Below are 25,424 nucleotides of genomic sequence, written 5' to 3' on the forward strand. Positions count from 1 at the left end.
TTGAAACTCTTCACCAACATTTTGTGTATAAAGTTTGGTTTGTTGGAGATTGGAGAGAGATAATTAATTCATGAAGATGATTTCTTTGTGGAAAATTGCACTGTATCTACATCCCCAAGAGAGGAAGCCTTCAATGGAATGACTCAGAGAGCTTGATTTGACTCTTCTAAAGCTAAAGAGAAACAGTGAGTACAGGTTTGGTCTGAGTCTCACTTAATAATCTCTTTCTTGGTATAGTTATGTTGGGTTCAGCTTGTGATTCCAGAGTTTGTTAAAAGATATTTGAGAGTTCCCCAGGGAAAATGAGAAAGAGCTGCACTAAAACCATTACGTATTCTGCCCAAGACTTCTTAGAAGGCTGAGAAGACTTCAATAGAGAAAATCTGGGTGGAGAATAGTGAAAAACCAGGAGCTAAGAGAGAAATGATCACTGGAGGAGATACATCAGCTTATGCTTGGAGGCGAAGTTGACATTTCCCATGGTGGCCTCTAAACAACCTATGCAGGAGCCAATTTGATAAAGTCTGCTTTTCACACTAGCCTGTTCCTGAGAGCTGAATACAGCCCATAACAGTATCAGTCAAGTGAGAACGTTCCCTTTCCCTCTTTCTTAGCTCTCTCATCTTGCTTCCACGCTGAGGCACCAGAAACAGAAGAGGGTAATGATGGCGCAGAGCCTGGGAGCAAGCTCCAGGTGGGGAAAGACAGAGGATGCCCCTCTGCCATCCGGAAGGATGCCCCCCACCTCTCCAAAAGGATGCTCTTTACCACACTACCCCTCCAGAAGCATGACCCCCCACAGAGTGCACCTCCAGAAGGATGCCTCTGCACACAGCGTACCTCTAGAAAGTGCCAGCCTAATGCAGGCCTAGCAGGAGTACAAGGCAAGGTTTTTGTCTGTTTAGTTGGTTGATTTTTTTCATGAGACTGGACACTTATTTACTAATGGAAACTGTATTTGAAACTTAAAGGTATCTATTTGGCCCTGGTAGAAGCTTTCCTCTACTGCGAAGATACAGAAATCCCTTTAGAAGGGACACAAAGGTATCCCCAGTAAAAGGAACCACCTTTATGACAGGTTCCTCCATTACTGAAGGTGCACTAGCAGAAGTCGGACAGGAACCGAATCTAGTAACGGCGCAGAGTGTGGAGGTACCCAAGTAACAGCATCTCTTAGTTTTTCGGTCACACTCTATTTTGTGAACTTGTATATTTTATCTTTCCTATATCTGTTTATGCAAAATTTATCTATTTATGACATTATAAAATTTACGGTTGTATCACATTTGTTTACACTGACTTTCACTTCATTTACTTTAAATAAATAAAGATATCCTATTCAGGGGCAAAGAGAATAGCACAGCTCCCATTTGGTTTTAGCACATTATGGGGAGGGGAGAGTTCATTTGTTCATGAGATGATGTTACTAGCTTTAAAATATGGCCATATCTGATCATTTTAATTGTAAGTTATTTCCTAGGCAGTAGGCTAGTTTATGCTTATTAGAATGTTATTATAAATTAATATGAAATCCCCCATGCACAACTGAAGCTTTATCACACATTAAAAAATCAGTATCATTCTGACATTAGACAGAAATATAATTCTTTGAAACTAGCTGGGAGAAGTCTTTGTTGAACCACGCTAACAAGCGGCTATGGAGTTTCAATCTTACTCAGAGATGCAAGCGGCCTGTGCGGGCTCACGCCACAGACTCTGGCTTCATTAGTATTATGCCCGACAACACACTGATCTGGCTGAGTAGTCACTTGAAAAGTCATGATCTCTAAGAGTTTCCTCTTTAATTTTCATGATTTCCTTTTTCTAAGAACATCATATGCTTTCATTTTTCTCTTCACTGAAGGAAAACTCCATGTTTCACTCTTATCCAGTTCTGGAATCTTAATCCTCTCTTTAGGAAATGCAGTCCAGTAAATTTTACTCTTTTCAGGAAAAGGCTGCAGAGTAGGTCTCAATTCTCCCTAAGTCCTAGTAAGAAAACTAACGTAACTCGATGTGAGTGCTTTCAATAAGAATCGAAGCTTCAGTTCCCCACATTTGAGTCTCAGTTTGGTTTCTCTCTCACTGTGTGACCCAAGTAAACTCAATTAACCTCTCCATTTCTCATCCGGCTTTAATGATAGGTTTATGCAGGCAGCTCGATACTCCCAGACAGAAGACAACATGCATGCCTAAGTGCAAATGCTTCTGCAACGTAACGCAAAAACATAGCACAGTCCTGGACTGAACTCTCTTGCCTAATTTCAAAGGAGCATTTTCAACGTGATTTCCCTGCCCTAGACATTTTATGAGTGCTAGGTAATATATTGAATACTTACTTTTTATCAAACATCGACAAAGGATCTACTGTGGAGGAAGACTACTAAATTCTGTTTATGTTTCCCCAGTGAGGTTTTTGAGCCATTTAGTTCTTAAGCAAAGAACAAATAAGTTAACTCACTGCTCTACAGATATATTTTTTATTTCCACAATTCTTGATAAAGCTTCTAAGTGGTTGTTAAATGGATAATATATCAATTTCATTCTGTAGAGCCGTGGTCCCCAACCCGCAGGCTGCAGCCCAGTACCGTGGCCTGTTAGGAAAAGGCCCACACGTCACCACCTGAGCTCCGCACCAGCCCACCACAGCACCTTCCCCCTTCCCCCGGCCCAGTCCGTAGAAAAATTGTCTTCCATGAAACTATCCCTGGTACCAAAAAGGTTAGAGACTGCTGCTGTAGAGAATCAGGGAGCTACATCTGTGTAGAAACAACCAATGAATAAAAGTGGCATTTCACACACCAAAACAGTTTCAAGGTTGGCCAAATCTCTGGTCCAGGCACAGTGATACCAATAGGGTACATAACAACATGATTTCCACTCAGTAATGAAACTGATGGGTTCTTGAAAGTGATCTAAAATAATTGTGCATTTACAAATATGTCAGCCACTGGTCAATGCCTATCCAATGTCCATCTCATCCTCTCTCTCCTTATTAACAGAACTCTGGTTTTGATTGGATATGCTAATCAGATCAAAGTAGGGGGTGAAATAGGATTGGTCTAAGCCAATTATGGCTATTCTGTTCCCTTCGGGCAAACACTTGCTTTTCAATTCCCTTTGTAATTATCAACATCTACACATGACCCAGTTATGACACTGACATGTAAGGAGCAGCCTACTAAGAGGCTTCTAACAATTATTATGTTTTTAAATAAAAGAGACGGTGCTGCTCCCACCGTCGTCCTGCGTTGCATATTGATGCCTTGAGGCCCAGCGCTACACCATGAAGGACGGCAGATAGTCAAGGTAGGAATAGACCAGTCAGGGACTGAGACAGTAATGTCCTTATAGGTTTACCTCTGCTACCCGAGTGCTCTATCTTTGTCATTAGACAGCATTCCTAACCAATACACACAGTAACTCAGTTTTTAAACATGATACATGCAACTGCAAGGTAAAATGGAACAGTAAAACTATAAAAACATTTATTTAGAAAACTTTACATTTTCCTTTCAGCTTTATAAATAATTTAGGTTGTAATTTTGTTATTCTATGTAGCTTCAATAAATATTTCTCTTATAAATGTCTTAAATGTATCATCCTGCACAATAAATGAAATTCTAGATAGCTCAACCAATTTTCAATAAATTAATGACCACATGTCACTACCAACTGACAGACTTTATAAAACTTTTGGTATCTTTTATGTTAAAAGTAAATAACGTTGACCTTATGTATTTCATAGCCATAATGATATATATACATGAAATTAGAAAAAGCACTATTTAAATATAATAACAATTAAAGAAGATATTTAGGTAAAGTACTGAGCTTAGATCCTGGTTTATGGCACCCTTCAATAAATTATAGTTATTTATTTATTTTTTTTTTTTGAGACAGAGTCTCGCTCTGTTGCCCGGGCTAGAGTGAGTGCCATGGCGTCAGCCTAGCTCACAGCAACCTCAAACTCCTGGGCTTAAGCGATCCTCCTGCCTCAGCCTCCCAAGTAGCTAGGACTACAGGCATGCGCCACCATGCCCGGCTAATTTTTTTTTCTATATATATTTTTAGTTGTCCATATAATTTCTTTCTATTTTTAGTAGAGACGGGGTCTCACTCTTGCTCAGGCTGGTCTCGAACTCCTGACCTTGAGCAATCCACCCGCCTCGGCCTCCCAGAGAGCTAGGATTACAGGCGTGAGCCACCACGCCCGGCCTATAAATTATAGTTATTAACAGTACTCATTCCTCACAGTACACATAAAAGAAAACCATGTACTTTGGAAGTAATGCAATAAAGAATTTAAACTTTAAAAAATGTACGTATGCTTTTTTAGAATAACATGGTTTAAACTTCCTGCCCACAGTTTTGGGAATTCCACAGTAGCAGCACGGGTCAGGAGCACGGCTGGGTATCAAAGCGAACACAGTGAGACTCTGTTCACAGCAAAGTGCAAGGTGCCTGTCTGGCAGGCACCCATCTCTTCAGAGGCCTCAGGGTGCTGAGCTTTGGGCCATTCTAAAGGTATGGTTGGAGGAACTTGTATCTGCAAGACTGATTTCTCTTTCTCTATTTTTTTTTCTTAAGGAGTTGTAAGTAAAACCATTACTTTAAAAAAGCCAGTTACCATGACAGGGGGACCCCATAGAAAGAAGCAATGAAAGGCAACTGTGGTCTGCATAAAACATAATTAGCTGAATTGAAAAGTCAATGAATTGCTAACACTGACCGCCATTTCTTGAGACTTTAATTGATTCAAATCACTCCAATGAATAACATATGACCAAAGAAAATTTTAGTTCTAAAAGTTTAGGCACAGGACAAAGGCTCTCAATGTAAGAATTTCTGTAACAGAGAAAGGTAACATAAGCAAACTGGCTAAAACTGCCTACAGCTCAACTGGATAACTAACATTTGGCTTATTTCATAAAAAAATTTATATTTATATATAACATTTTAATTTCCTAAACTATTTTATATTTATTTTAATAGGCAACTCTATAATTTTCATTTTTTTGTTTATAAAGTCTTCATTAAATATTTATATTAATGCAATATGGCAAAAATCAAACATACTGACTGGTTTCTTTGCCTTTCTAATGAGAAGTTCCCTTTGACTTACTAATAATTATCAGTAGGTTCCAGAAACAAACAATTCCATCTAGCAAAGGTATGACTATATGACTGTGGCGCAAATGGCTGTGGCTGGTTACCCCCACATGGGGATAGTGGCATCCCCCCAGGTGTCCCCAGTTGTTTCTGCACACCCGCCATGAGTGTTCCCACACGTGACCCTACAGTGTCCCTCAGCTCCAGCTGTCCCGTGTGCAAGCCTCGTCTTTCCTCCCGGCCCAGCTCCGGCCTGGCTAAGCAGCATCACCAAACGCCCATCGAGGGGGCCTCCCTGCTCTCAGTGCTGGTTATCACTACACAGATATCCCAGCAAAGAATGAGGCCCTGACCAAGAATTAGTGTTGCCAGGTAAAATATAGGATGCTGAGTTCAATCTCAATTTCAAATAAAAATTTTTGAAATAAAAAAATAATTAGGATAGGTAAGTTCTGTGCAATATTTGGGACATATTTATACTAAGAAGTTATTCTTGGTTTATCTGAAATTCAAATGCAGCTGCAGTCCTTGCATGGTTACATGCTAAATCTGGCAGTCCCACCCAGAATCCTCCAGGCGCTAGAATGATGCCAGGCATGGGTTCTGCCCAGGTTCCCACACAGACTCGGACAAAGACCCTGTTCAGTCAACTCTTTGTTCTCGTTCACCCCTGAGCCATCTGTCCCCTCCATCCTCCTCTTCTCTCATCTATGTCTCTTCCCCCACCAGAACTTCAGCTGAACATTGTGGGGATTTTTGAGAGCCACTAAAACGATCCAGAGGTGAAGCAAATAAAAACTGCTATGTCCCGTGCATATATGTTCTGTGGCCATTTGCAGGAGCTGGTTCTTGGCAGGCTGCTCAAAATCAATTCACCAAAAGCTGACTCATCAAATGGCCAATTTACCTAATAGAGTAATTTATTAAAAATTTGTTCAGTTTGATTATTTATAAAAATGCACAGTGAAGTCTTTGGTGTTCTGAGCTCTCCAGATCCTCCTCTGGGCCCCCGAGGGTGCCTCAACTCCTTAGAGTTCCAGCAGAAGGGAGTGGGGCATAAACAAATGGAACACCCCTAAAATGCTCTTAGGAAGACCGAGTTGTTCAACTGTAACTTGAAAAGTCTTTGAAAGCCATTAAAACAATCCGATTCAATATAAGATGTAGACTTTATAACTGCTTAAAAGAAACACATTTTTGCTAAATCTATACATCTTCAATAGAGAAAATGGTGGAAAAATAAAAATACATCTGGAAAAGCAGAAAACTAAAATAAGGATTAGAAAGCAATCAGTATAAACCAGAAGTTCCCACATGAAATGGTGAAGTTTAGAATATATTCATGGAATACATGAATAAATATATTCAAGAAGTAACTTAAGAAGATGAATTCACCTATAATCCTTAGCTTTCAAAAAACTGAATATTTCTTAAAAATCTGCTAAGAAAATATGTCACTGAATATTTTAAAGTTAATCAAACACAGAATACCATCACAATAGAATGTTCTAGAATGATATTATTCCTTATATTTTCTGGTACATTAGTAAATTTGGTAAAACAGCTAGATAATAAATTAGAAAATTCATCTGTAGTCTTGGAGGTAGATGGTGGTGGTGAAGAATATTTACATGTTTCAACCCTAGGCATGGATTCTCCAAAACCATTGTGACTTTTAAGAAAATGATACTGGTAACATTTACTTAAATTCTCACAATTTGAAACTGCTTATATTGGCTGACATTGATGCCCTGAAATGGTTCGGATCAACTTGATTTCAGTAGCCCCTTTACATTTAGAATTTTTATACAATGTACAATATACAGGTAAACTGTCAAAAATAATGCATTAACATAAGTCACCACAACTTAAAATTCTTTATGGTAATACTTTGAGCATTGGTTTTTGTTTGTTTGTTTTTACCTTAGACTGGCTCTTTTCCAGGTATTGGTTTTGGTAAAAAGGAGAAAGAGAAAAGCATTTTAACCTGTCATCAGTTTCCTCTGACTGGCTACTCAAGCCATGCGTGTGCACCATTTGTGTGCAGCTGAGAAAGTTGGAGCCCGGGGTGAGGACTGAAAGAGCACAGCCACAGAAGGTGGGCCCCAGACAGGAGATGGGAAGGAGGCAAGTTCACAAGGTTAAGAGAAAGCTCCGGGCAGAACACACAGCACGATGAGGAGTGGAAGTGACGGCAGGTCTGGCACGTGCCAGACCCACACCGGGTCCTGCTCGCTGTCAGCCCTGCAGCTCTGCCCTGGAATGGATCCACACACAGACTGGTTTCTGTGTAGCCCTAACGTTATAACACAAAGCAAAACACAACGCAGGTGCTGCTCACACCCTCACCCCTGGGACGTCCAAAACGCATCTTCCAAAACAATTCAAATGATATGAAATAACTTGTAATGACTCTTCCATTTTACTCTTAGAACTCTGAACTGCCTGAAACTCAAATCTATATCAAGCAAAAGCAGAGGATAATGCACTCGGGCAAAAACATCCCATGTTAAAACTGGAAAATAAGCTTAGATATATTCTAAGACTTTAATTTATTATGTAGCTGTGAGAATATGTTTGATAATAAGAGAAGTAAGTAGACTCTTGACCAACAATTAATCTGTAACAAATATTAAGTTTAGGAATGATTGTACATTTAGCCTATATTTCTTAATAAATTTCCTCACATAAATTGTCCCTAATCTATAAACCAATTTTAAACAAAATCCATCATGCCAGGCACTTTACATCTTATTCTATTTATTGCACCATTTCTCATCAGAAACCTTTTAGCTTTAATGCTATTCCATGGCAGAGTATCTCATTAGCGTGGCAGAGATAAAGTTCTTTTTGAGATAAAGTAATTATAGTGATTGTAGGGGGAAAAAAAATCGTCCAAAATTCTTGGCTCCAGTAATCTCCTGGCTTCTGATTCATTTTAAGACTAATAAACTGAGTACGAACAAAAAGATGTAAATAGCGGATAACCTTGGTTACTTAGTTTATGCTGGAGGGATTAACAATTCGTAACCTTAATCTGAACTAAAGAGTCCTAAAGAGGCCGGGCGCGGTGGCTCACGCCTGTAATCCTAACACTCTGGGAGGCCGAGGCGGGTGGATCCCTCGAGGTCAGGAGTTCGAAACCAGCCTGAGCAAGAGTGAGATCCCATCTCTACTAAAAATAGAAAGAAATTATATGGCTAACTAAAAATATATATAGAAAAAATTAGCCGGGCATGGTGGCACATGCCTGTAGTCCCAGCTACTCGGGAGGCTGAGGCAGTAGGATCGCTTAAGCCGAGGAGTTTGAGGTTGCTGTGAGCTAGGCTGACGCCACAGCACTCACTCTAGCCTGGGCAACAAAGCAAGACTCTGTCTCAAAAAAAAAAAAAAAAAAAAAGGAGTCCTAAAGGGCCTTGCTCCCAAAATATACCAAGACAAAATGCAATGTCCGCTCTCAACTCATGTCTCTGTCCATTCATCTTGTAATTACTGAATTATTGTTAGAGTCAACAAATTATTTCACCTAAAAATATCCTTACTATATTTAAGCCTATTTTCTGCGGGGGTGGGGGGAACAACACTAGTCAGTTTCTTCCTATCACAGGAGTTTGTTTTCTGGAGGAGGCACCGTTCACTTAGAACATGGGCTGATGGGTGACAGCAGGAAGGGACAGGACACCTCAGCCAGGATTAGGAGAGAGCAGTGTTAGCATGAGAAGAAGCAGGCCGGGCAGAGGAGGCAGCGCAGTCCTAGAAGGCTTTCCAGGGACAGATTCCTCATCATCAGCATCTAGTTTAACAAAACCCATTAGGCCCAGTCGAAATGGTTAACAAGTCACAGTCTCTGATAGTAATTTTGTTTATATAAATCTGTGCTAGGGAAATCTTTGAGGGAAACAGTGACAGGGGTTATTTTAAAGGATCAATTTCATTGCTCAGAAACACAGAAACATATAAGCATCTACAAAAGCAACCTCCCTTCTGTGTCCAACCCTGTCTCATTTCTGCAGGGACCTCGGCAGACGATCTTTGAACAGGAAGCTGGAAACTGAATGCTTGCCATGTTTTCCCAGCCAGCCGTTGTTCATTATTTCCCAGTGAGTGTTCATATTTCTAAGCGGTGTTTTGGTCTAGCCAAAACCCTGGTCAAGGTCACCATGAATAAAAGAGGGTATTTTGATTTGGAAATGGAAGAAAACGTGGTGTCCAAGTTGATTCTCAATTTACTCTGAAGGTCAAGTCAAAACTTGAGACCTCAGTTTCCCTATGCTTAACATCAGGGCAAAAATGGCTGTCCATCTTTCTAGCCAATTTCTTATGAGTATCATATTAAATGTAAAACATAATTAAACTGGAGTATCATGTATGAGAGGCAGCTCATTATTATTACATGTAAACTTTAAACAGTGTTGAGGAAATGTTGAAATTACAAACAACCGCCCCCCCAAAAAAATTTAATTTAGGAGGTTACCATTAAGACTTATGATATGCATGGAGCTTGTTGTAGTCTGATTTCTCCAGACAAGAAAAAATAAAATTATGTTTTCAAAGTAACCCAGGTGGCTAAATTAGGTTCTAGTTTTTCACCTTATGTATAAAAATCTCCTCGCAAAAGTTCAGATAAACCACATGCTGCTCCCCCGTAACTGGTCAGTCACATAAGATCCTATGTTGTCTTTTTTCCTAATCAGGGAAAATTCTGTAAGTGATAGATCTTTATAAATTTCTAGAAAATTAAGCTCAAGAGATGCCTATTCTCTACATAGAAATTGTTCCTTTTGGTAAAGTCTGGCACCTGCTCCATGATTGCCAAGTCTAGACCTGCAGGCTTCAGCAACGTGCCTGGTCAGCTGCTCCACAGAGGTATTATTTGTGGGCTCTATTAAATGTGTATGTTTATTATTAATAAAAAATTGAAATGTCTGATCTTCTCATCTGCTCTGTACTAGTTATGCTACATCTAATAACTGTACTAAAATATGTATTAAATAAATTATCTTCACATTATCTTTGATTCCATTGTCTCTAATGCCTCAAGCATATTTTTTCCAACAGTATTTTTGGGTGATCTTTTAAGTACAAGGGAAGTAGTTAGATAACAGGATGTCGATTGCAGATTTGCATAGTAAGCACTGTACCCTAGAAATGGCCAGGGCTTTGGAAAATAAAGGGAAGATTTTTTTACTCTTGGCTTCAATATTTGTTAACTGAATAACTTTGAGCTCATTACTTAATTTCATGGGGTCTCTTTGTTCAGAACACTGAATAATGATATCTACTTTGCAGGTCTATCACGAGAATTAGAGAAAAATATAAATATAAGATAAACGTAAGGAAGAAAATCAATAAATTATAACAAAACCATCATAACTGCTGTGATTAATATGACTATAAAATGCCAAATAGAATTTCTAAAGGGTGTGGATTTATGGAGTCAACATATGAAAATTCAAATGCAGATGCCATTCAATCAACATTATTTGATTTGTGTCCTTCTATGGGCAAGGTACTGTGTGAGGTGTTAAAAATAAGCCATAGACCCAAACTGACAAGTTGTCTGATCTTTGAGGCTTACAGACTCTCAGAATACAGACAAGCAAATGTGCAGTGCATAGAATGTGAAGCAGAGAGAGAATGACATCTGCAATACAGGGTTGAAGTTTTGGCCTCTCAGGGTAGGAAATGATGAGAGGAGAAGCCAGATATAGCTCTAGAAAAACTGATGAGCATGGTCAATGCTACATGGAGCAGAAATCAGTGCAAGGGGAATGAAAAGTTTAAATTTAAATTTAAATCAAAGTTTGAGCAGTTCTGGGAGTTGACAAAATCCCAGGGGATCATGTGAGTGGAGCCGAGACCACTGGATGAATCAACTAGATCATCCCCTGAGAAGGTGCTGGTCCAGGCACCCAGGGTGGCGGGACTTCATCACAGAGCGCCATCCTGACAGGGAAACGAGGACAGCCTCCTGATGATCAGGAGTGCTCTGCTTTCTCCGAAAGGAATTAGCTTAAAGCCTGATTGATTTCATACTGAAGTATAGATAAATATTAATATATATACACACATGCGTACATACAAATAATAATACAATAACAATAATAAAGCTTTAACAATTCTAAGTATTTATATTCCAGCTACTGTTCTAAGTATGACACTTCACAACAACTGAAAAAATATATACTCTTACACCTGTGAACAGATGCCCCCAAGCTGACATAGGTAGGAAGTGGGGAAGTCGGATTCTGAAAGGGCAGGCTGACTCCAGAGTCGTCTTTATAAGCTCCTAACATGCCACCTCTAAACAACGCCTTACTGCTACCGAGTGCTGACCACACGCCAGGCTCTGCTAAGCACCTAACACTAATGAACCATTCAATCCCTGTAACACTCAGCATTGGTTTGGACATTTTAGATGCTACAGGTTGTTTTTTCTTCTTTTTTTTTTCCCCCTATATTTTCCTCCACAGTGTATATTTTTAAATGAGAAATTGCATACAAAATTCCAGATATATGATTTCTCTTGATTAAAAAAAGAGATCCAGCCACAATAAGTCTCCATTCACCACTTATATCCATGAGCTCAGTCTCTCCCTTCAACCACACTTCTCACCACGCTTACTACCACTCACTGCCTACATCTGACCTAATTTTTTTTTATCACTTATCACTGCAGACATTTGCCTACATGACCCTTATTGTACATACATATGCATGGTAAAAAAGGTAAAAAGCCAAAGAGCTTAAAAGTTTAGGTTAGACAGTCCAGGTTCAAACCCCAATTCCACACTCATAAGCTCTTGTTTTCTTGGGGAAATGCCTAATCTCTTTAAGCCTCATTTTTCTCAAATTTAAAATAGGGTTACTCATCCTACTTAACTCAGAGTGTTGTTATAAACTAATTGAGATAATGTCAGAAAAGAATTTATCTGGAACTCAGTAATAATTTGTTACTACTGTTTCTATTAAGTATACAAGAAGTTGGTATAAATAGGTCAAGCCAACATCTAGAGCAATCAGGACTTCAGTACAGATCAGGGCAGAAGAGGCTGCACCTTGTGTTGGAAAGGGAGAAGACAGGAGTGGGCTGAGATTTTGGGCCAAAAGCTCTGCCCAGTGACACCCCAGAAAAAGAGGTTACCCCAACTGGTCAGGATGAACATAGGCATCATCCACTATCTCGCTTCGTAAGTGGATTTCCCTATTCAGATGAAATGTGTTGTAGTGAAATCCTGAATCACAGATTTTAGTAATCCTGCCATTTTCTCAGGCCTCAGGCAACAGATCCACGATTTCTCCTGTAATTAGGTGCATCTTCCGAGTTCTTTCTCCTGTTACTCCCATTCTACTGGCTGCCACCACGTCCCAGGTCCTCGGCTCCTCACCTATGAGCCATGTGAACTGTTCCTTCATTAGCCTCTTTCACCTTCACTCTGCCACCAGCTTCAATACTAATGGCAAACTGGACAGGACGACCAGTTCTAAAACAGCATTTTACGATTTTGCCTTGGTTCCCCGCCCCACTGCCTGCAGAGTAGAATCCGAATGCTGCAGCCATCACGGGTGTTTATGTCCACACTTGAGCACCTGACCCGCCCCAGCACTTTGTCCTTTAGGCCTCCTCGTCTGTGCCCCGACCCTCTGCCACGTCCACATCGCATCCAGCCAGACCCTACGCAGCCTCCGCACGGGAGCCGCGCACTAATTGTGTCTATGTTTTATACCAGGGGTCGGCAGCCCTTTCCTCTAGAGGGACAGAGAGTAGCTATTTCAGGCTTTGAGGACCATCCAGTCTGTGTCGCAGCCATTCGACTCTGCCTTTACGGCATGAAAGCAGCCGGGGACAACAGGAATGCGTGGAGGTGGGTCCCAATAAAACTTTATTTATGGACACTGAAGTCTAAATTTCACATAATGTTCACGGGTTATGCAATTGTATTCATCTTTTTGATTTTTCTCAACCATTTAAAAATATAAAAACCGCTCATAGCTTTCGGGCTGTATAAAAACAAGCAGCAGCCACAGCAGAGCCGCGCTGGCCGAACGCACAAGCCTCCTTTTCACCTTTTTAAATTGAGGGATATTCTAAAGTACACCCTAACCTATTGTGGATTATAGTTATACTTGTGCTATCAAATAGCGTTCATTCTATTTAACTATATTTTTTGCACCCATTAACCATTCCCACTTTAAACGCCTGAGGTGATAGATGCCCCAATTACCCAGATTTGATTAATTCACATTGTGTTCCTGTATCAAAACATCACGTGTACCCTATAAAAATAAACAACTATTATGTACCCATAATAATTTAAAATAAATAAATAAAATTAATTGAGGGATAACTTACATTAGCAACCTTAAGTTCACCAATCTTAAATAAACAATCCAGTGAACATATACATATGTATATAACCATGCTCTACCATCACATAGATCAAGATATAACATGTTTCTAGAGGCCTAGAGGGCTCCTTCAGGTCCCTTCTAAAATAACCCCCACCAAAGCCTGACTTCTTTTTGTTATCAAAGCAGTGTCTATACTTCCTTTCAATAGGCCTGGATTAAAGAAACGGCGGAATAACCCCATACTACCTAAATTTTTATAGAGTAGAAAGAAACCCGAAAGACAAAGGTGTATTTTTAAATGAAACTTTAGGTATCATTAACTACTACAACCACATAGAAGAATGTCTTTTATCTTCAGTGGTGGGTGATACATGATTAAAAACACCAAAAGGCAACTCTGTTGACTCACATTCATTTTCCTCGGCAGCCTCACGCCAACACTGCATTTCCTTACCTGGGCCAAGGTGAGTGTCGCTTGTTTGCAGATGTTGCACTGTACCCTGAGTTTTCCTGGCTGTACTCTTTGACAGGGGCTTTTGCAGTAAACATAAAAGCTGTTGTAGACTGGTCTACCTGCTGGGGGGAAAAAGCAGAGGAAGTAGGCAATCAATACTGAATCCAAATTGAGATAAACTCTTTTTAAAAACTTGTTAGAGGCAAATTTTAAAACTAATTCCTCAGGAACATTTTGAAACATTAGGGGAATAAATATTCTAATGAGGATACAACAATTTAATTTAGAAAATCTAGCTTTATGCTCCAAAGAGTGAAATTTTTTCTTTTTCCTGCCAACAGCCCTGTGACTTACTCAGCAAAGTAAGCAGCCTGCTGCCAAGAGAGCTGGCCAAGTGTATTTGCAACACAGTGAAATTAAATGCACTCTTTGCTGTTGAAGTTTTAAAAGAGGACGAGAAATTTAGAGACTATTGGAAATTTAGAGACCACTGCTCCTGAATTCTATTTCATGGTTCTGTACACAGTTTTGAAGACTCTAAAATTTTCCTCTTAAAATCTTATCTACAGAGACAAACCAGCCCATTTCTCATGAAATGAATGATATGATCACAGTTTGCTGGGTTTCCTGGGAGGATTTTCCAACACACAGAGTAAGACAAGACCCTGCCCCCGAGGAGCTTATCAGACCAGCAGCCATGTGCAGAAATGGATGCTCTGCTTTCAGTAATATCCTCTGTAGACAAACATCATTCAAATAATACGTTTTCAAGATTAAAAGGTAAACAAAAAACTAAATTCAATAATTCAACATCTTGGATCATTTTTCTCAGATGTCACCGTACAGGGCTACTGTTACTCTGTAAATAAGGGGAATTTTTTTGAATGATCTCACACTTCTATGTCTGCAAAGAACTAACTTTATTCAGAAATACTTACCAGTAATAGAACCAGCTTTCTAAATGTCTAAGTTTCTAAAATTACTAGGTAGTTCTTTCTTTTAATCCTCACCTTGCTGCTGCTGGCTGGAGGTAACATAACAGGTAATGGCATAAATGTTTGCTTAAAATTTTACTATTATCATCAGAGACATCTACAAATAAATGTTAAATATTTTTTATAATTATGAATGAAAACCTTCAGCCTCCCAAAGGGATATGGTCTATTAAAAACAAATAGTACAAACATAATGAGAAAATGAGAGATTCTAATGTTCTATGCAGCTCCATATGTTTCACTAATTTGCAAAAGGAACCTTTGTAAATTTACTGGATTATCATTTGTTTAGCCTCCTTTGCTAATATTGTAGACAATACTTTGTAAAATGTGAAGCACAATAAAGATGTCAAGTTTTATGATCTCATCATTTGTTTGCAATATATTTTATAATTGTTACTCTCCAGTAATTAATATTTAGCTTCCAGTGTGAAAGAGGAGATAAAATATAAATATACGTTTGTATTGATGTGAAACTACTATTTTCCAACATTTCTTTGCAGCTTTAATACCTAAATGTGCAAGATACTCAAGTCCATACATATCACATTATTATCAGCAAATAGAATTATATAAAACATATTCTTAAGGTTTAAGTACAATATAGAACCATGTATTAATGTTATACAAATATTTGTAACAATAACTGACAGACTATCAAAAGATCCCAAGAACTATGACAATTTTAATGAATACTATGAGGAGAGCTTAGTGAAGGAGGTAGGAACCTTTACTGTTAAAACCTTTATCAGCAATATGAAAAAAATTCAATTTCACAATTTTGATAACCTACTGTAAAGGTTAAACAATTAAAAAAAAAAGGAGGGAAAAAGGGAAAAGGAAAAGTGAAAGCTTTCCAAGCAGAGTCAGGGTAACAAAGATACTAGCATTGTGGAAAGAGCATATTAGCAACAGTTTTACAATATTAGAAGAAGCATCTCCAAAACTGCAGGAAACTAAATGACTCTTCTCTCTCCCTTAGGGCAATAGGGATGTTTGCAATATTGTTTCAGCTAATGATATATCAAGGCAGAATTTGAAGACTAGAAAACCTTCTACCTCTGAATGTTCCAACCTTCACTGAAGTCCTTGAGAAGTTATTCAGAAAATGCTGCATGCCAATGTCTGTGCCCTAGAAGCATACAAGATGACATGCAATCTATTACACATTGCTTCCCCGAGCCAGCCGCAAGTTGGGGATTAATAGCCAGTCTAAGGAAGATCAAGGTCAGGCCAGTCCTGGCTGTAGCACATTTCAAGCTATTGGCTCCACTTGGTCAAGCAGCTGGGACTTCAGGTAAATCTTGAGAGCCCCTTTTCAGAATGACTTCCTACCTATTTGGCTGTATAACACAATTAAAAGTTGGCAAGTTTCTGTGTCATGCTGCGGGCTAGACAGGAATGAGAACAAATACTGCCCTGACAGTCTTCTGGGCAATGCTCCCATTGGCCTGGACGAAGGGTCTAAGGTAGGAACTCTTGAATATGGACTCATAACTCCCAAAGAAATGGCAACACAATTCTAAGAATGACCTGGAAAACCTTTCTTTAGATTTATAGCTGTCCCTAGTTAATACCATGGATCTCCCCCTTTCACTTCCTTTTGGATCTTAAAATCCTTATTTTCTCCTAATTGGTAGCCTCTTGTTCATCCAAAATACTCAAAGCAGCTTATGTTTGTGTTTATAAAATTTCTCTCCTTTTATCTAATAAGTTTTAAAACCTAGAGAAATATTTCAAAAATTGTCCAAATCATATCCATCACTGTAATTCATCACTTGTGAACATTGTGCTGCATTTGGGTGTGCCCTCTATGTGTGTGTCTGTGTGTGTACCTATACCTATATATACATATACTACACATATGTACTTTTTTAGCTGAAGCATTTGTACTTAAGCTACAGACATAATGTTACTTCACCCCCAAATCCTTTAATATACTAAAAATACAGACTTTTTTCATATAAAACCATAGAGCTTTTTAGGTGATTTATTTCAGTAGTTCTATTTATAGACTAATCAAGTATGCTTTAAGTACACTTTCTAGAACACCACAGTGATTTGTGAGCTGTTAACAGGAATCAGGCCAAACCTGGTCAAACCATTCAAGCGATGCTACGTGAGCCAAGATACACAAGTCCCCTGACTATGGCACTTCATGGCGTTGTGTGACTCTGTAGGAAAAGAAGGAAGGGGCATAGCACGGCCCAAACTTTATCTGACCACAGACGCCTTCCTTCTACACTGCATCTTGTAAAATTGTATTTTTTAGAAAAAAAATTTGGAAAAATTAATTAGAAGAAGGATTCAACCCACTTGGTAGGGCCTGGTCTATAGTAAGCTAAACTGCTAAAGTGTGTAGACCCAGCTTTACCAAACACTCCCAGAGAGCCCACGGGTAGTAAGTTGTTCCCTCTACCCCAAACCAGCAACAAACTTCCGTAATTATTTTACCATGTGCCAGGAGGGTTCGTCTACCAATGTAATGGTTTTACAAGTAAAGTATATTAATTTCAGTCAGAAGTGTTTTTTTTGTTTGTTTTTGTTGTTTTTTTTTTTTTTTTTTGCAGGGAAGTTAAAAGCACAGTGAGTTCAGGGCCCTTTGAAGGTGAGACTCACTGTGCCCATTCAAAGGTTCCACTGGGTTCCTGCCGTTCCTTAGTGTTTCCCTTTCCCGCTTTGCCTCATTAATATAACCCCTCAGTCAAGTCTCCTCTTCTCCCTTGTTTTCTTCTCTTGGTCCAAAAAATTGCTGAAAGCTTTAACAATATTCACAACACATCTAGCAAGCCCCCATTTAAAAAGAATATATATTATTTGCTTTGGCTTTTTGAGAAACCAGCATAATCTTTATAGTTTTCATTTTTCTTTTACGTATTTTAGATAATGGGCTTAAGGCCTGAAGACAGTTTTAATAAGATGGATAGATACTTAGGGAAAGTCATTCTGATTCTGATGAGGATTCTCATTGACCTCAGAAGTTTCCATCACTGACTGTCAGAGAATTTAATTGCTTGGATAATTTGTTTTCAGGGCGGGGAGAGTGAGATTTAACATATATCATACCTTGGTAAAATCATGTTCAGTATCAATATACTATAAAATAGCAAGAGAGTAGGAACAGAACTGATTTAAAATGATATATATCACATATGAACATACTAAGATATAAAGTAGAACAATGCTACCCTAAGAATGTCCCATAATGATGACAGTGTTCTACATCTGCACTCTCCTGTATGCATACATATTGTATGTAACCATTAGCTACACATGGATATTGAGAATTTAAAACCTGGCTGGGAATTATTCCTTTTATTAATTTTAAGTAATTTAAATTTTAACAGCCACATGTGGGTAGGAACTTCCAAACAGCACAGCACAGAAGAAGAAGATAACAAACACTGGTGTCTGGCCCCCTCTCTTCCTTCCTACCAGAAATGTGGATGACAAACCATGCTAAGGGGACTCTCTGTCACACCGTGAAGTACAATAGCTTGTTTTTAACTGTGCTGATACAAGAACAACGTTGGCTGGAGAGCAGGGGGAAGAGGAAGGTTTGCATACGAGGCACTGGAGGTGGGACAGATGGGTGGGGACGTGGTACTCTGTCATGCTAGAGACCCCACAAGGCTTCTCTCCTATCATGTGCCCCCATTTCCAACAGCAAGTGGATCATTTTCTGACCTGTGCCTGGACAGCGATCATTCCATCTCCACTTCCACCACCACCTTTGAAATCTGACCCAAACGTTCAAGGTCCAGTTGGAATGGCACTTCCTGTAAGAATTCCTTCCTTCATTTCCCCATAAAGATATGATCTCTCCCTAAAAATAACATGTAAGGGTAGGAAAATATCCAGCATAGTCTTGTCATCTTTGAACAGTTGACTTGTCCCAACCCCACAGAACCAGCATCTGATGCGAGGGAGTCCCCAGCATGAAGCACCCATCACAGCCTTTGTCCAAATCCTCCCACACCGCCCCGCCTGCCACTTAGGAGACTCAGCTCCTTTCCTCTTGCCTCCTCCTGACTACAGTCTTGTCCTTGTTTCGTAAGTATCAAGAATGCCAGCACATTTAGCTCCATTTACCGGCTACAACCTGTCATGTTCCCTCAGCTTACCCCTCCCCGGTCACTTAGGGAGAACCCTCAGTCCGGGTTGACCCCTAGGAGTCTACTATGAGATAGACACATGGCCAGTCTCTGAGCCTGTGACAGGGATCTGGGAGGAGATACTGTGAGGGCACAGAAAATCTGCCTCATCATTTGCCAGAATTCTCACTACTGTATTTCTGGGTGGTGGGCCTTCAGTCAGAGCTTGACCACACTTGCTGGAATATACTTTCTATGAGCTACGTACATATCAAGTATGTATCAAATAAACAATTCAGTACTATTTCCAAAGTCCAGCAAGCTCATATTTACACATTATGGAGAGAGAAGCCACTTTTTCTTACACTGAACTTCATTAGTTCTAGTTTGGAAAATGCACATATAATCAGTCTAAAGCAGTTCCACATCCAATTCATTCGGTATGGACTCCCTGCATCACCTCTTCTGCAGGAGACCTCCCTTCGGATCATTAGAAGAGACGAGGATGATGTCCATGTCAACCTCATGCAAACTGTTGTAGAACAAAATTGCTAAGCTGGGCAGGTTAAACACCGAGCCTTCACGTCTCACTGCAAACCTCCTCTAGGGAGCCACAGTGCGCACTCTCCGGAAAGGTCAGTTAGCTGCCTGATTTACTGGACCATCCGAACATTCCACTCACTTGATGCCCTGTGAGGTGACCATCTTCCTGTCGTGGGATGCTAGGGCTCCAGACCACCCAAGTGGACACCTTCCTGCCTCCACTGCTGAGGGTACTTCCTGTGCACACCACTGGCCCTCAGCACACCAGACTTCATGTCCTCTGCTTGTCCTGCCTTTCTACCAATACGACCTCCCTGTGTGGAACACGTCACTCTATTTCATGTGGTCCAAATAGCTAATGAAGTTCCTTGTACTCAGCAAACACCCAATAAATATTTGCTAGGTCAATAAATTCTCCTCTCCCATATTTTAAATTCTGTGAAAACTGCAGCAGGTATGATAGTGTGAGGGCAAAGAAAGTAATATAAGATAGGATGCAGCCATGATTATCAAATATTTAGAAAACCTTTTCAACAGCCAAACTTACTGAAATAACTCCATACGCCCTTCAAAATGTTGCTGTATCACATTTGCAATCAGTAACATTAAAACTAATGATGTCACAAGAATGATTCACATGATAAATAAAACAAAAAAAATAATTTTACACAGGACTTGGTATAATTAAACGTTAAGAGTAAAAAGTTGAATTCTAAAAATCCAAGAAGTAGAAATCCTCTAAAGGAGGACAGTTATTACCTGAACACTTTTCATTCCAACCCTTGTCCGATAGGTTATTACACCTGCCTGAATCCAACTGCACTAGTCCATGCTTTTAATGAGCTGTAATCTTAACTCCCATGGAGTAACCAAGGTGATGGCATATTATAAACAACTTCCAATTATACAACCGTCCATCCGGTGCATGTTCTAAAACGTGTTTAGCAATCTCTAAGGAGACTCTACACTTAAAAGCTATAACTTAATTCTCAATTTTCTTGCTAGGGTTTTTAATTAATGTATCTGCAGAATAATTTCATCTAGTGAGGCAAAAACTGCCGATTTAATCTAATGCCTTTACCTCTTTTTTTTTGGTTGCTGTTGCCAATTTATTTTTTCATTATTCATTTTGAAAGTAATCACAAAACCTCCCACGTCAAGACAAAACTGTGGAGTGAAGCATAATTTAAGAATGAAATTTAAAACAATAACAAGGTTCAAAGCCAAATACAGTGAACTTAGTTGCTTACTCTTCCAGAAATGGGCAAGGGGCAGGGTATAGTTAAGGTGGTGGCAGGCAAGTCATAGCTCTCCAAAAAGTTGAATGAATGTCCATAATTTAAACTTAGATGAGAGAAATTATTGATGCTACAGATAATTGGGTACAATTTCCTTACAATGAAATCTCTATAGCCCAGGACATGTCCATTTTGACTTAAAGAGGCAGGATGTCTCTGCCACCAGAACATCTATATCAAACCCTAGCCTTGCCTCGTCACCTCTGGCAAATCAACCAACCTTCAGTGCCTGTTGTCTCATCTACAAAACTGAGACGGTAACAGCATCTAATTCATAGACTGTTGTAAGGATTTAAAAAATAATAATATAGGTGAAGCACATAGCACAGTATCTGGTACATAGCAAATGTTCAATACAAGTTAGCTATTTGTACTCCACCAAAAAATTTAGAACTCAAGTTATTCCTACAGACTCTCATAGCTATAAGCTTTCTCAGTTGGCCATTTCTCTGCTTTTACAAGTGTTGATTCTTACAAAGTATTCCCATGGTAAACCTACTCTAAATTTTTAGAAATAGCTGAAGTATAATTCTTAAATAATTCTTTTTAAAATCACTTCATACTCAACCAAATCATTTACAATTAAATATTTAATAATATGGAACATAAAACCATGACGGGAAATTCTTAAATTGATTTAAAATTTACTAGAATCACAATTCTTTCTGTGAATCCTTTTTTTTGATTATGATGCAAGAAATACAGGTGGATTGTAAAATAATTAGGAATGGACATAGTAAATAATTATATGAATCCAGCCTAGTAGATAAAATTTTCAAGCTGGCTAATGTACTTTAAAATTTCAGTATTTCCAAAATAAAAACAGGTTTATTGTGTGGTTGAAAAATGGTACTAAAGGAGGAGTCAAAATAGATTACAAAATTTCACTTTAATGGCAGACTTGTTAAATTAGTGTCCATTGTTCTGTGAAAGACAGGCATCATCCTCGCCATTTCATAAAAGAGGAAACAGCTCAAGACAGCAACAGGGGTAATCAGAGGTTTGAATGTAAGTTTTTCTGATTACAAAGCACATGCTTCCCCCTTAACCATGTCATAATAACCTTGACGCTGATGGTGGTTTTTACTAAATACTGTAGGGGACTGATTCCAGGGCTGTCACAAAGTGGCACTTAAACACAGGTTGGCAATTATGGGCCATCGCCAGCAATCATGCAAACAGCTTCAGCTCCCAGCTCCCACCGAAACACCCCACGTCACTCGTTCAATCAGCACTAAAGGTTTTACGGAAATTTCCATTAATGTTTTACAGCACTGGCATTCAGCAAGAATGTGCAGGTATAGCAATTACCAATGAGGAAAATTAAATCTCACTTTTAAGGGTTAGCACAGATTCTACAAATTGGATGTTGTACCAAGAAATGATAATCCGTGGCTTGACCCGAGAATCAACAGAATTTATTTTTACAGAAGTGATACTTCTATTGCTATTTAAAAAATAATTTTAAAATCTCCTTATTTTAAATATTCTAAGCATTAGAGAAACTTGCTAAGCGGATGAACACTCAGAGGGATGGCATTCGTAGAGAATACAGCAAGCACGTGTGAGTCGCCACACCCCTGCATCCTTCCTTTGATTTCAACTACGGTAGATAGTGTAATTAGTTTTGTATAAATATTTTATTTAAGTATAATATTTCTTCTCTTCACTACCACCATTAAATAAACCTCTTACAAATTCTGATGCTTTAAGTATCTTATTTGTGCCAAATGATTAGACAAAACATAATGTTAATAAACCTGATCTTTTCCAGTTATGATTTCAACATGCCTTTGGTGGTAACTGAGATTACCTCTTAAAATATAGGAATTATTTTTCTCTAGTGACACAGTGATTAGTTAGAAATGCATGATGAAGTCATCATGCTGGGGAAAGGAAAGATAAAATTATTTTCTTCTCTTAATCAAGGATAATGGTGTCGCGAATGACGTGTGCTTCTGCAAGTCTGCATTAGAAAGGCTCTTCGCCAGTACTTTAGGTCCATGAAAGTCTTTCCACTTCATGAGTCCTCAGCTCATAAGACCTCCCAGGATCCATCCAGGGCTCATCACGGCCCTGCTCAGGGGCCACCTCTATCCTTGTCTAAAAACTTGCTGCTCTAATTCCCTTCAAGTTGAATGTCTGTAGCACACGGAAGCATCTTATCTTCTTAAGTGCTCCGTTTATGTTTAAACCAGATCTCCCCCAAGATTTTAAGCTTAAAGGCAAGGTTTATGTTACCAGTGGTTTAATTTCTATTTCCCAGCCTTGCCTTCAACCAAGAAGACTATCATCAAAGGTAGGTTTCAAGGCTCCCCTAGACAGGCAAGCCAGGAACCACAGCATGGTGGTTCACCTCCTCTTAGCAGCCCCGTGCGTGCCTCAGAAGCTCCCACGTTAATTCTCTCCTCCCCTTCCCACGGCCCAGCCTGCATCAGGCCTTCTCCAGTGCCCCAAATCCTACCAGGACTTCTCCCTCCCATACTCTCCTCTCTGTCCAAGCATGGAAACTTCCAAATTGCTAAAAAGAATCATCTTTCTAAAACCCTAGCCCTATCTATTTCTTTAGATGTCAGAGCTTGGCAAGCAATCAGGAAATCAATAATAGATACCTAGCCTAGCCACTGGTTCATAGGAAGAATGCAAAAACACATTTTAAATGAGCAAAAATGATTTGCTAAAATTTTTATATTTCCACCAAACTTTTTAGGGCACTATTATCTGCACCAGCCTGTTATTCTGCTATTAGGAATAAAATTTCAATAAGAATCATAAAACACAGATAAAATCTTTTTAAAGCAGCACCAGATTTACTCATTACTCTTAAAAACAACTTCTTAAGACTTCATATATGGTTCTGTGAGACTAACATTTCCTAAAATAGGTACTCATATTAGGAAACGGTTTATTTTCTCCACCTGATGAAATGTAGGTAAATATGCAATGTCACCTGTAGCATCATGGTGCACCATGTACACCAGGCAATGACAATTAGGTCAGGTGCGTCTCAAAGCACACATCTTGTCTGTTGTCCTTGTGAATGTCCCTCTCCTTCCTCTCCTCCCCCTCTTTGTCTCTGGACTAAAGTAATTTCCTAACAGGTCATCTTGCCGTAGACTCTCCAGACCCTATCAATTCTCCAAATTGCTTTCAGATTAATTTTCCTAAAGTAAATCTTTGATCATTCTCCTTAAATATCTCATCCTCTCTTTAATAGGATTCAAACTCCTTTCCTTAATAAACTTAACACCTTCTATCTTTTTCACGAAACTTACTTTTCTGACTTTATACCTTCCATCACTCTTTTCTCCGCGTTCCAGCTAAAATGAGCCCTTACATGACACACTCCTCTCTTTCAGAATAATTACCTGAAACTTAGAAATAGGCAAAAATAAAAATATGGGCAGCAAGCCTTTTCACAGGGAGCAAAACATCGTGGGGGCAGAAGCCATTCGATGGTAACAAAGCAGCACTGTGCAACAGCACTCTCTGCAGTGCTAGAACACCCTCTCGGTGCCGTCCGAGACAGCAGCCGCTGGCCCCAGGTGGCGACTGAGCTTATGAAGGGTGGCTCCTGCAACTGAGGAATTCATTTTTAATGTTATACCCATTTATTTGATTTAAATTTAAATAGCCAGTTCTGGCCAGTGGTTACCCAAATTTGGGCAACACAGATCTAAGGGAATGTATTTATTTTTTAATCTTGATTAAACATTCCAGACTTAGGGAAGTTACTTATAAATTTGTAGGCTTTTGTCCAGTAGATATGAAAATAATCTCTGTCTAGTGAAAAACACCAAAAATTTATGGTCTATTGAATAATTCTTTATTGATAGATCTCTAATTTCTCAAGTGCTCTCTGAATTGATCATAGTATCTTATGTCCTCATTCATTAATATGGTAAATAAATTTTTTACATGCATTCATTTTATGTTTACTTGAGAGTAATGATTTCCACCTTTTGTAAATTATGCTTCAATATCTTATATTTAAGGAAAGAGAAGATTATTAAGGGTCTAGCTTGAGGCTGTCTCTCAATGAATATTCACTTTCTTTCTTCCCCTTTATCCTTGCTAACAATACCTAAAATGCATAATTTCTCCCTATTTCTACATGCCCCAATTTTTTTGCATGTAACACACTCATCTTTTGGGGCCCAGATGTACCACTTCCTCCACGAAGTCTTAATTGATTCCTCCATCAACTGTAAATCCTCTGCCCATAAATTCCCATTTTAGTTACAGTCTTCTTAGGGTACTTAGACCACTTACCACCCCACAATATCCCATAGATATTTTTATCTACCTTACTAGACCTTAGATTTTTGGAGGTGAAGACAACATCTTATTGCATTCTCCCTAGCATCAATGAACAAAAATAATAAATATTACATGGAGGAGTCAAGCAACTAGCCTTGGAACTGACACTGCGGTATAAGAAAGTCTTTTTGCTTGCAGAAATTGAAATCACAATCAACTGACCTTAAAATAACTTAATCTCTGTGACAGTATAATGAAAAATGTTCTCCCAGGCCCATTAAAATGACATGCAGGTTGACAATTATTTTTACAGTGT

At 39.0% G+C, this 25,424-nt stretch overlaps 1 protein-coding gene across 1 annotated transcript in view; it reads right to left on the reverse strand.

Annotated features, from left to right (window-relative positions):
* PRKN (parkin RBR E3 ubiquitin protein ligase) overlaps nucleotides 1–25,424 on the reverse strand; it is a 1,165,698-nt gene that overhangs the window by 712,745 nt on the left and 427,529 nt on the right. Inside the window, exon 4 of the mRNA XM_069487460.1 lies at nucleotides 13,919–14,040. Coding sequence (XP_069343561.1) covers nucleotides 13,919–14,040 — 122 coding nt within the window. The remainder of the gene's footprint in view (nucleotides 1–13,918; nucleotides 14,041–25,424) is intronic.

The sequence above is a fragment of the Eulemur rufifrons genome, chromosome 15 (assembly GCF_041146395.1).
Source record: "Eulemur rufifrons isolate Redbay chromosome 15, OSU_ERuf_1, whole genome shotgun sequence".
In the NCBI taxonomy this organism is placed as follows: Eukaryota; Metazoa; Chordata; class Mammalia; order Primates; family Lemuridae; genus Eulemur; species Eulemur rufifrons.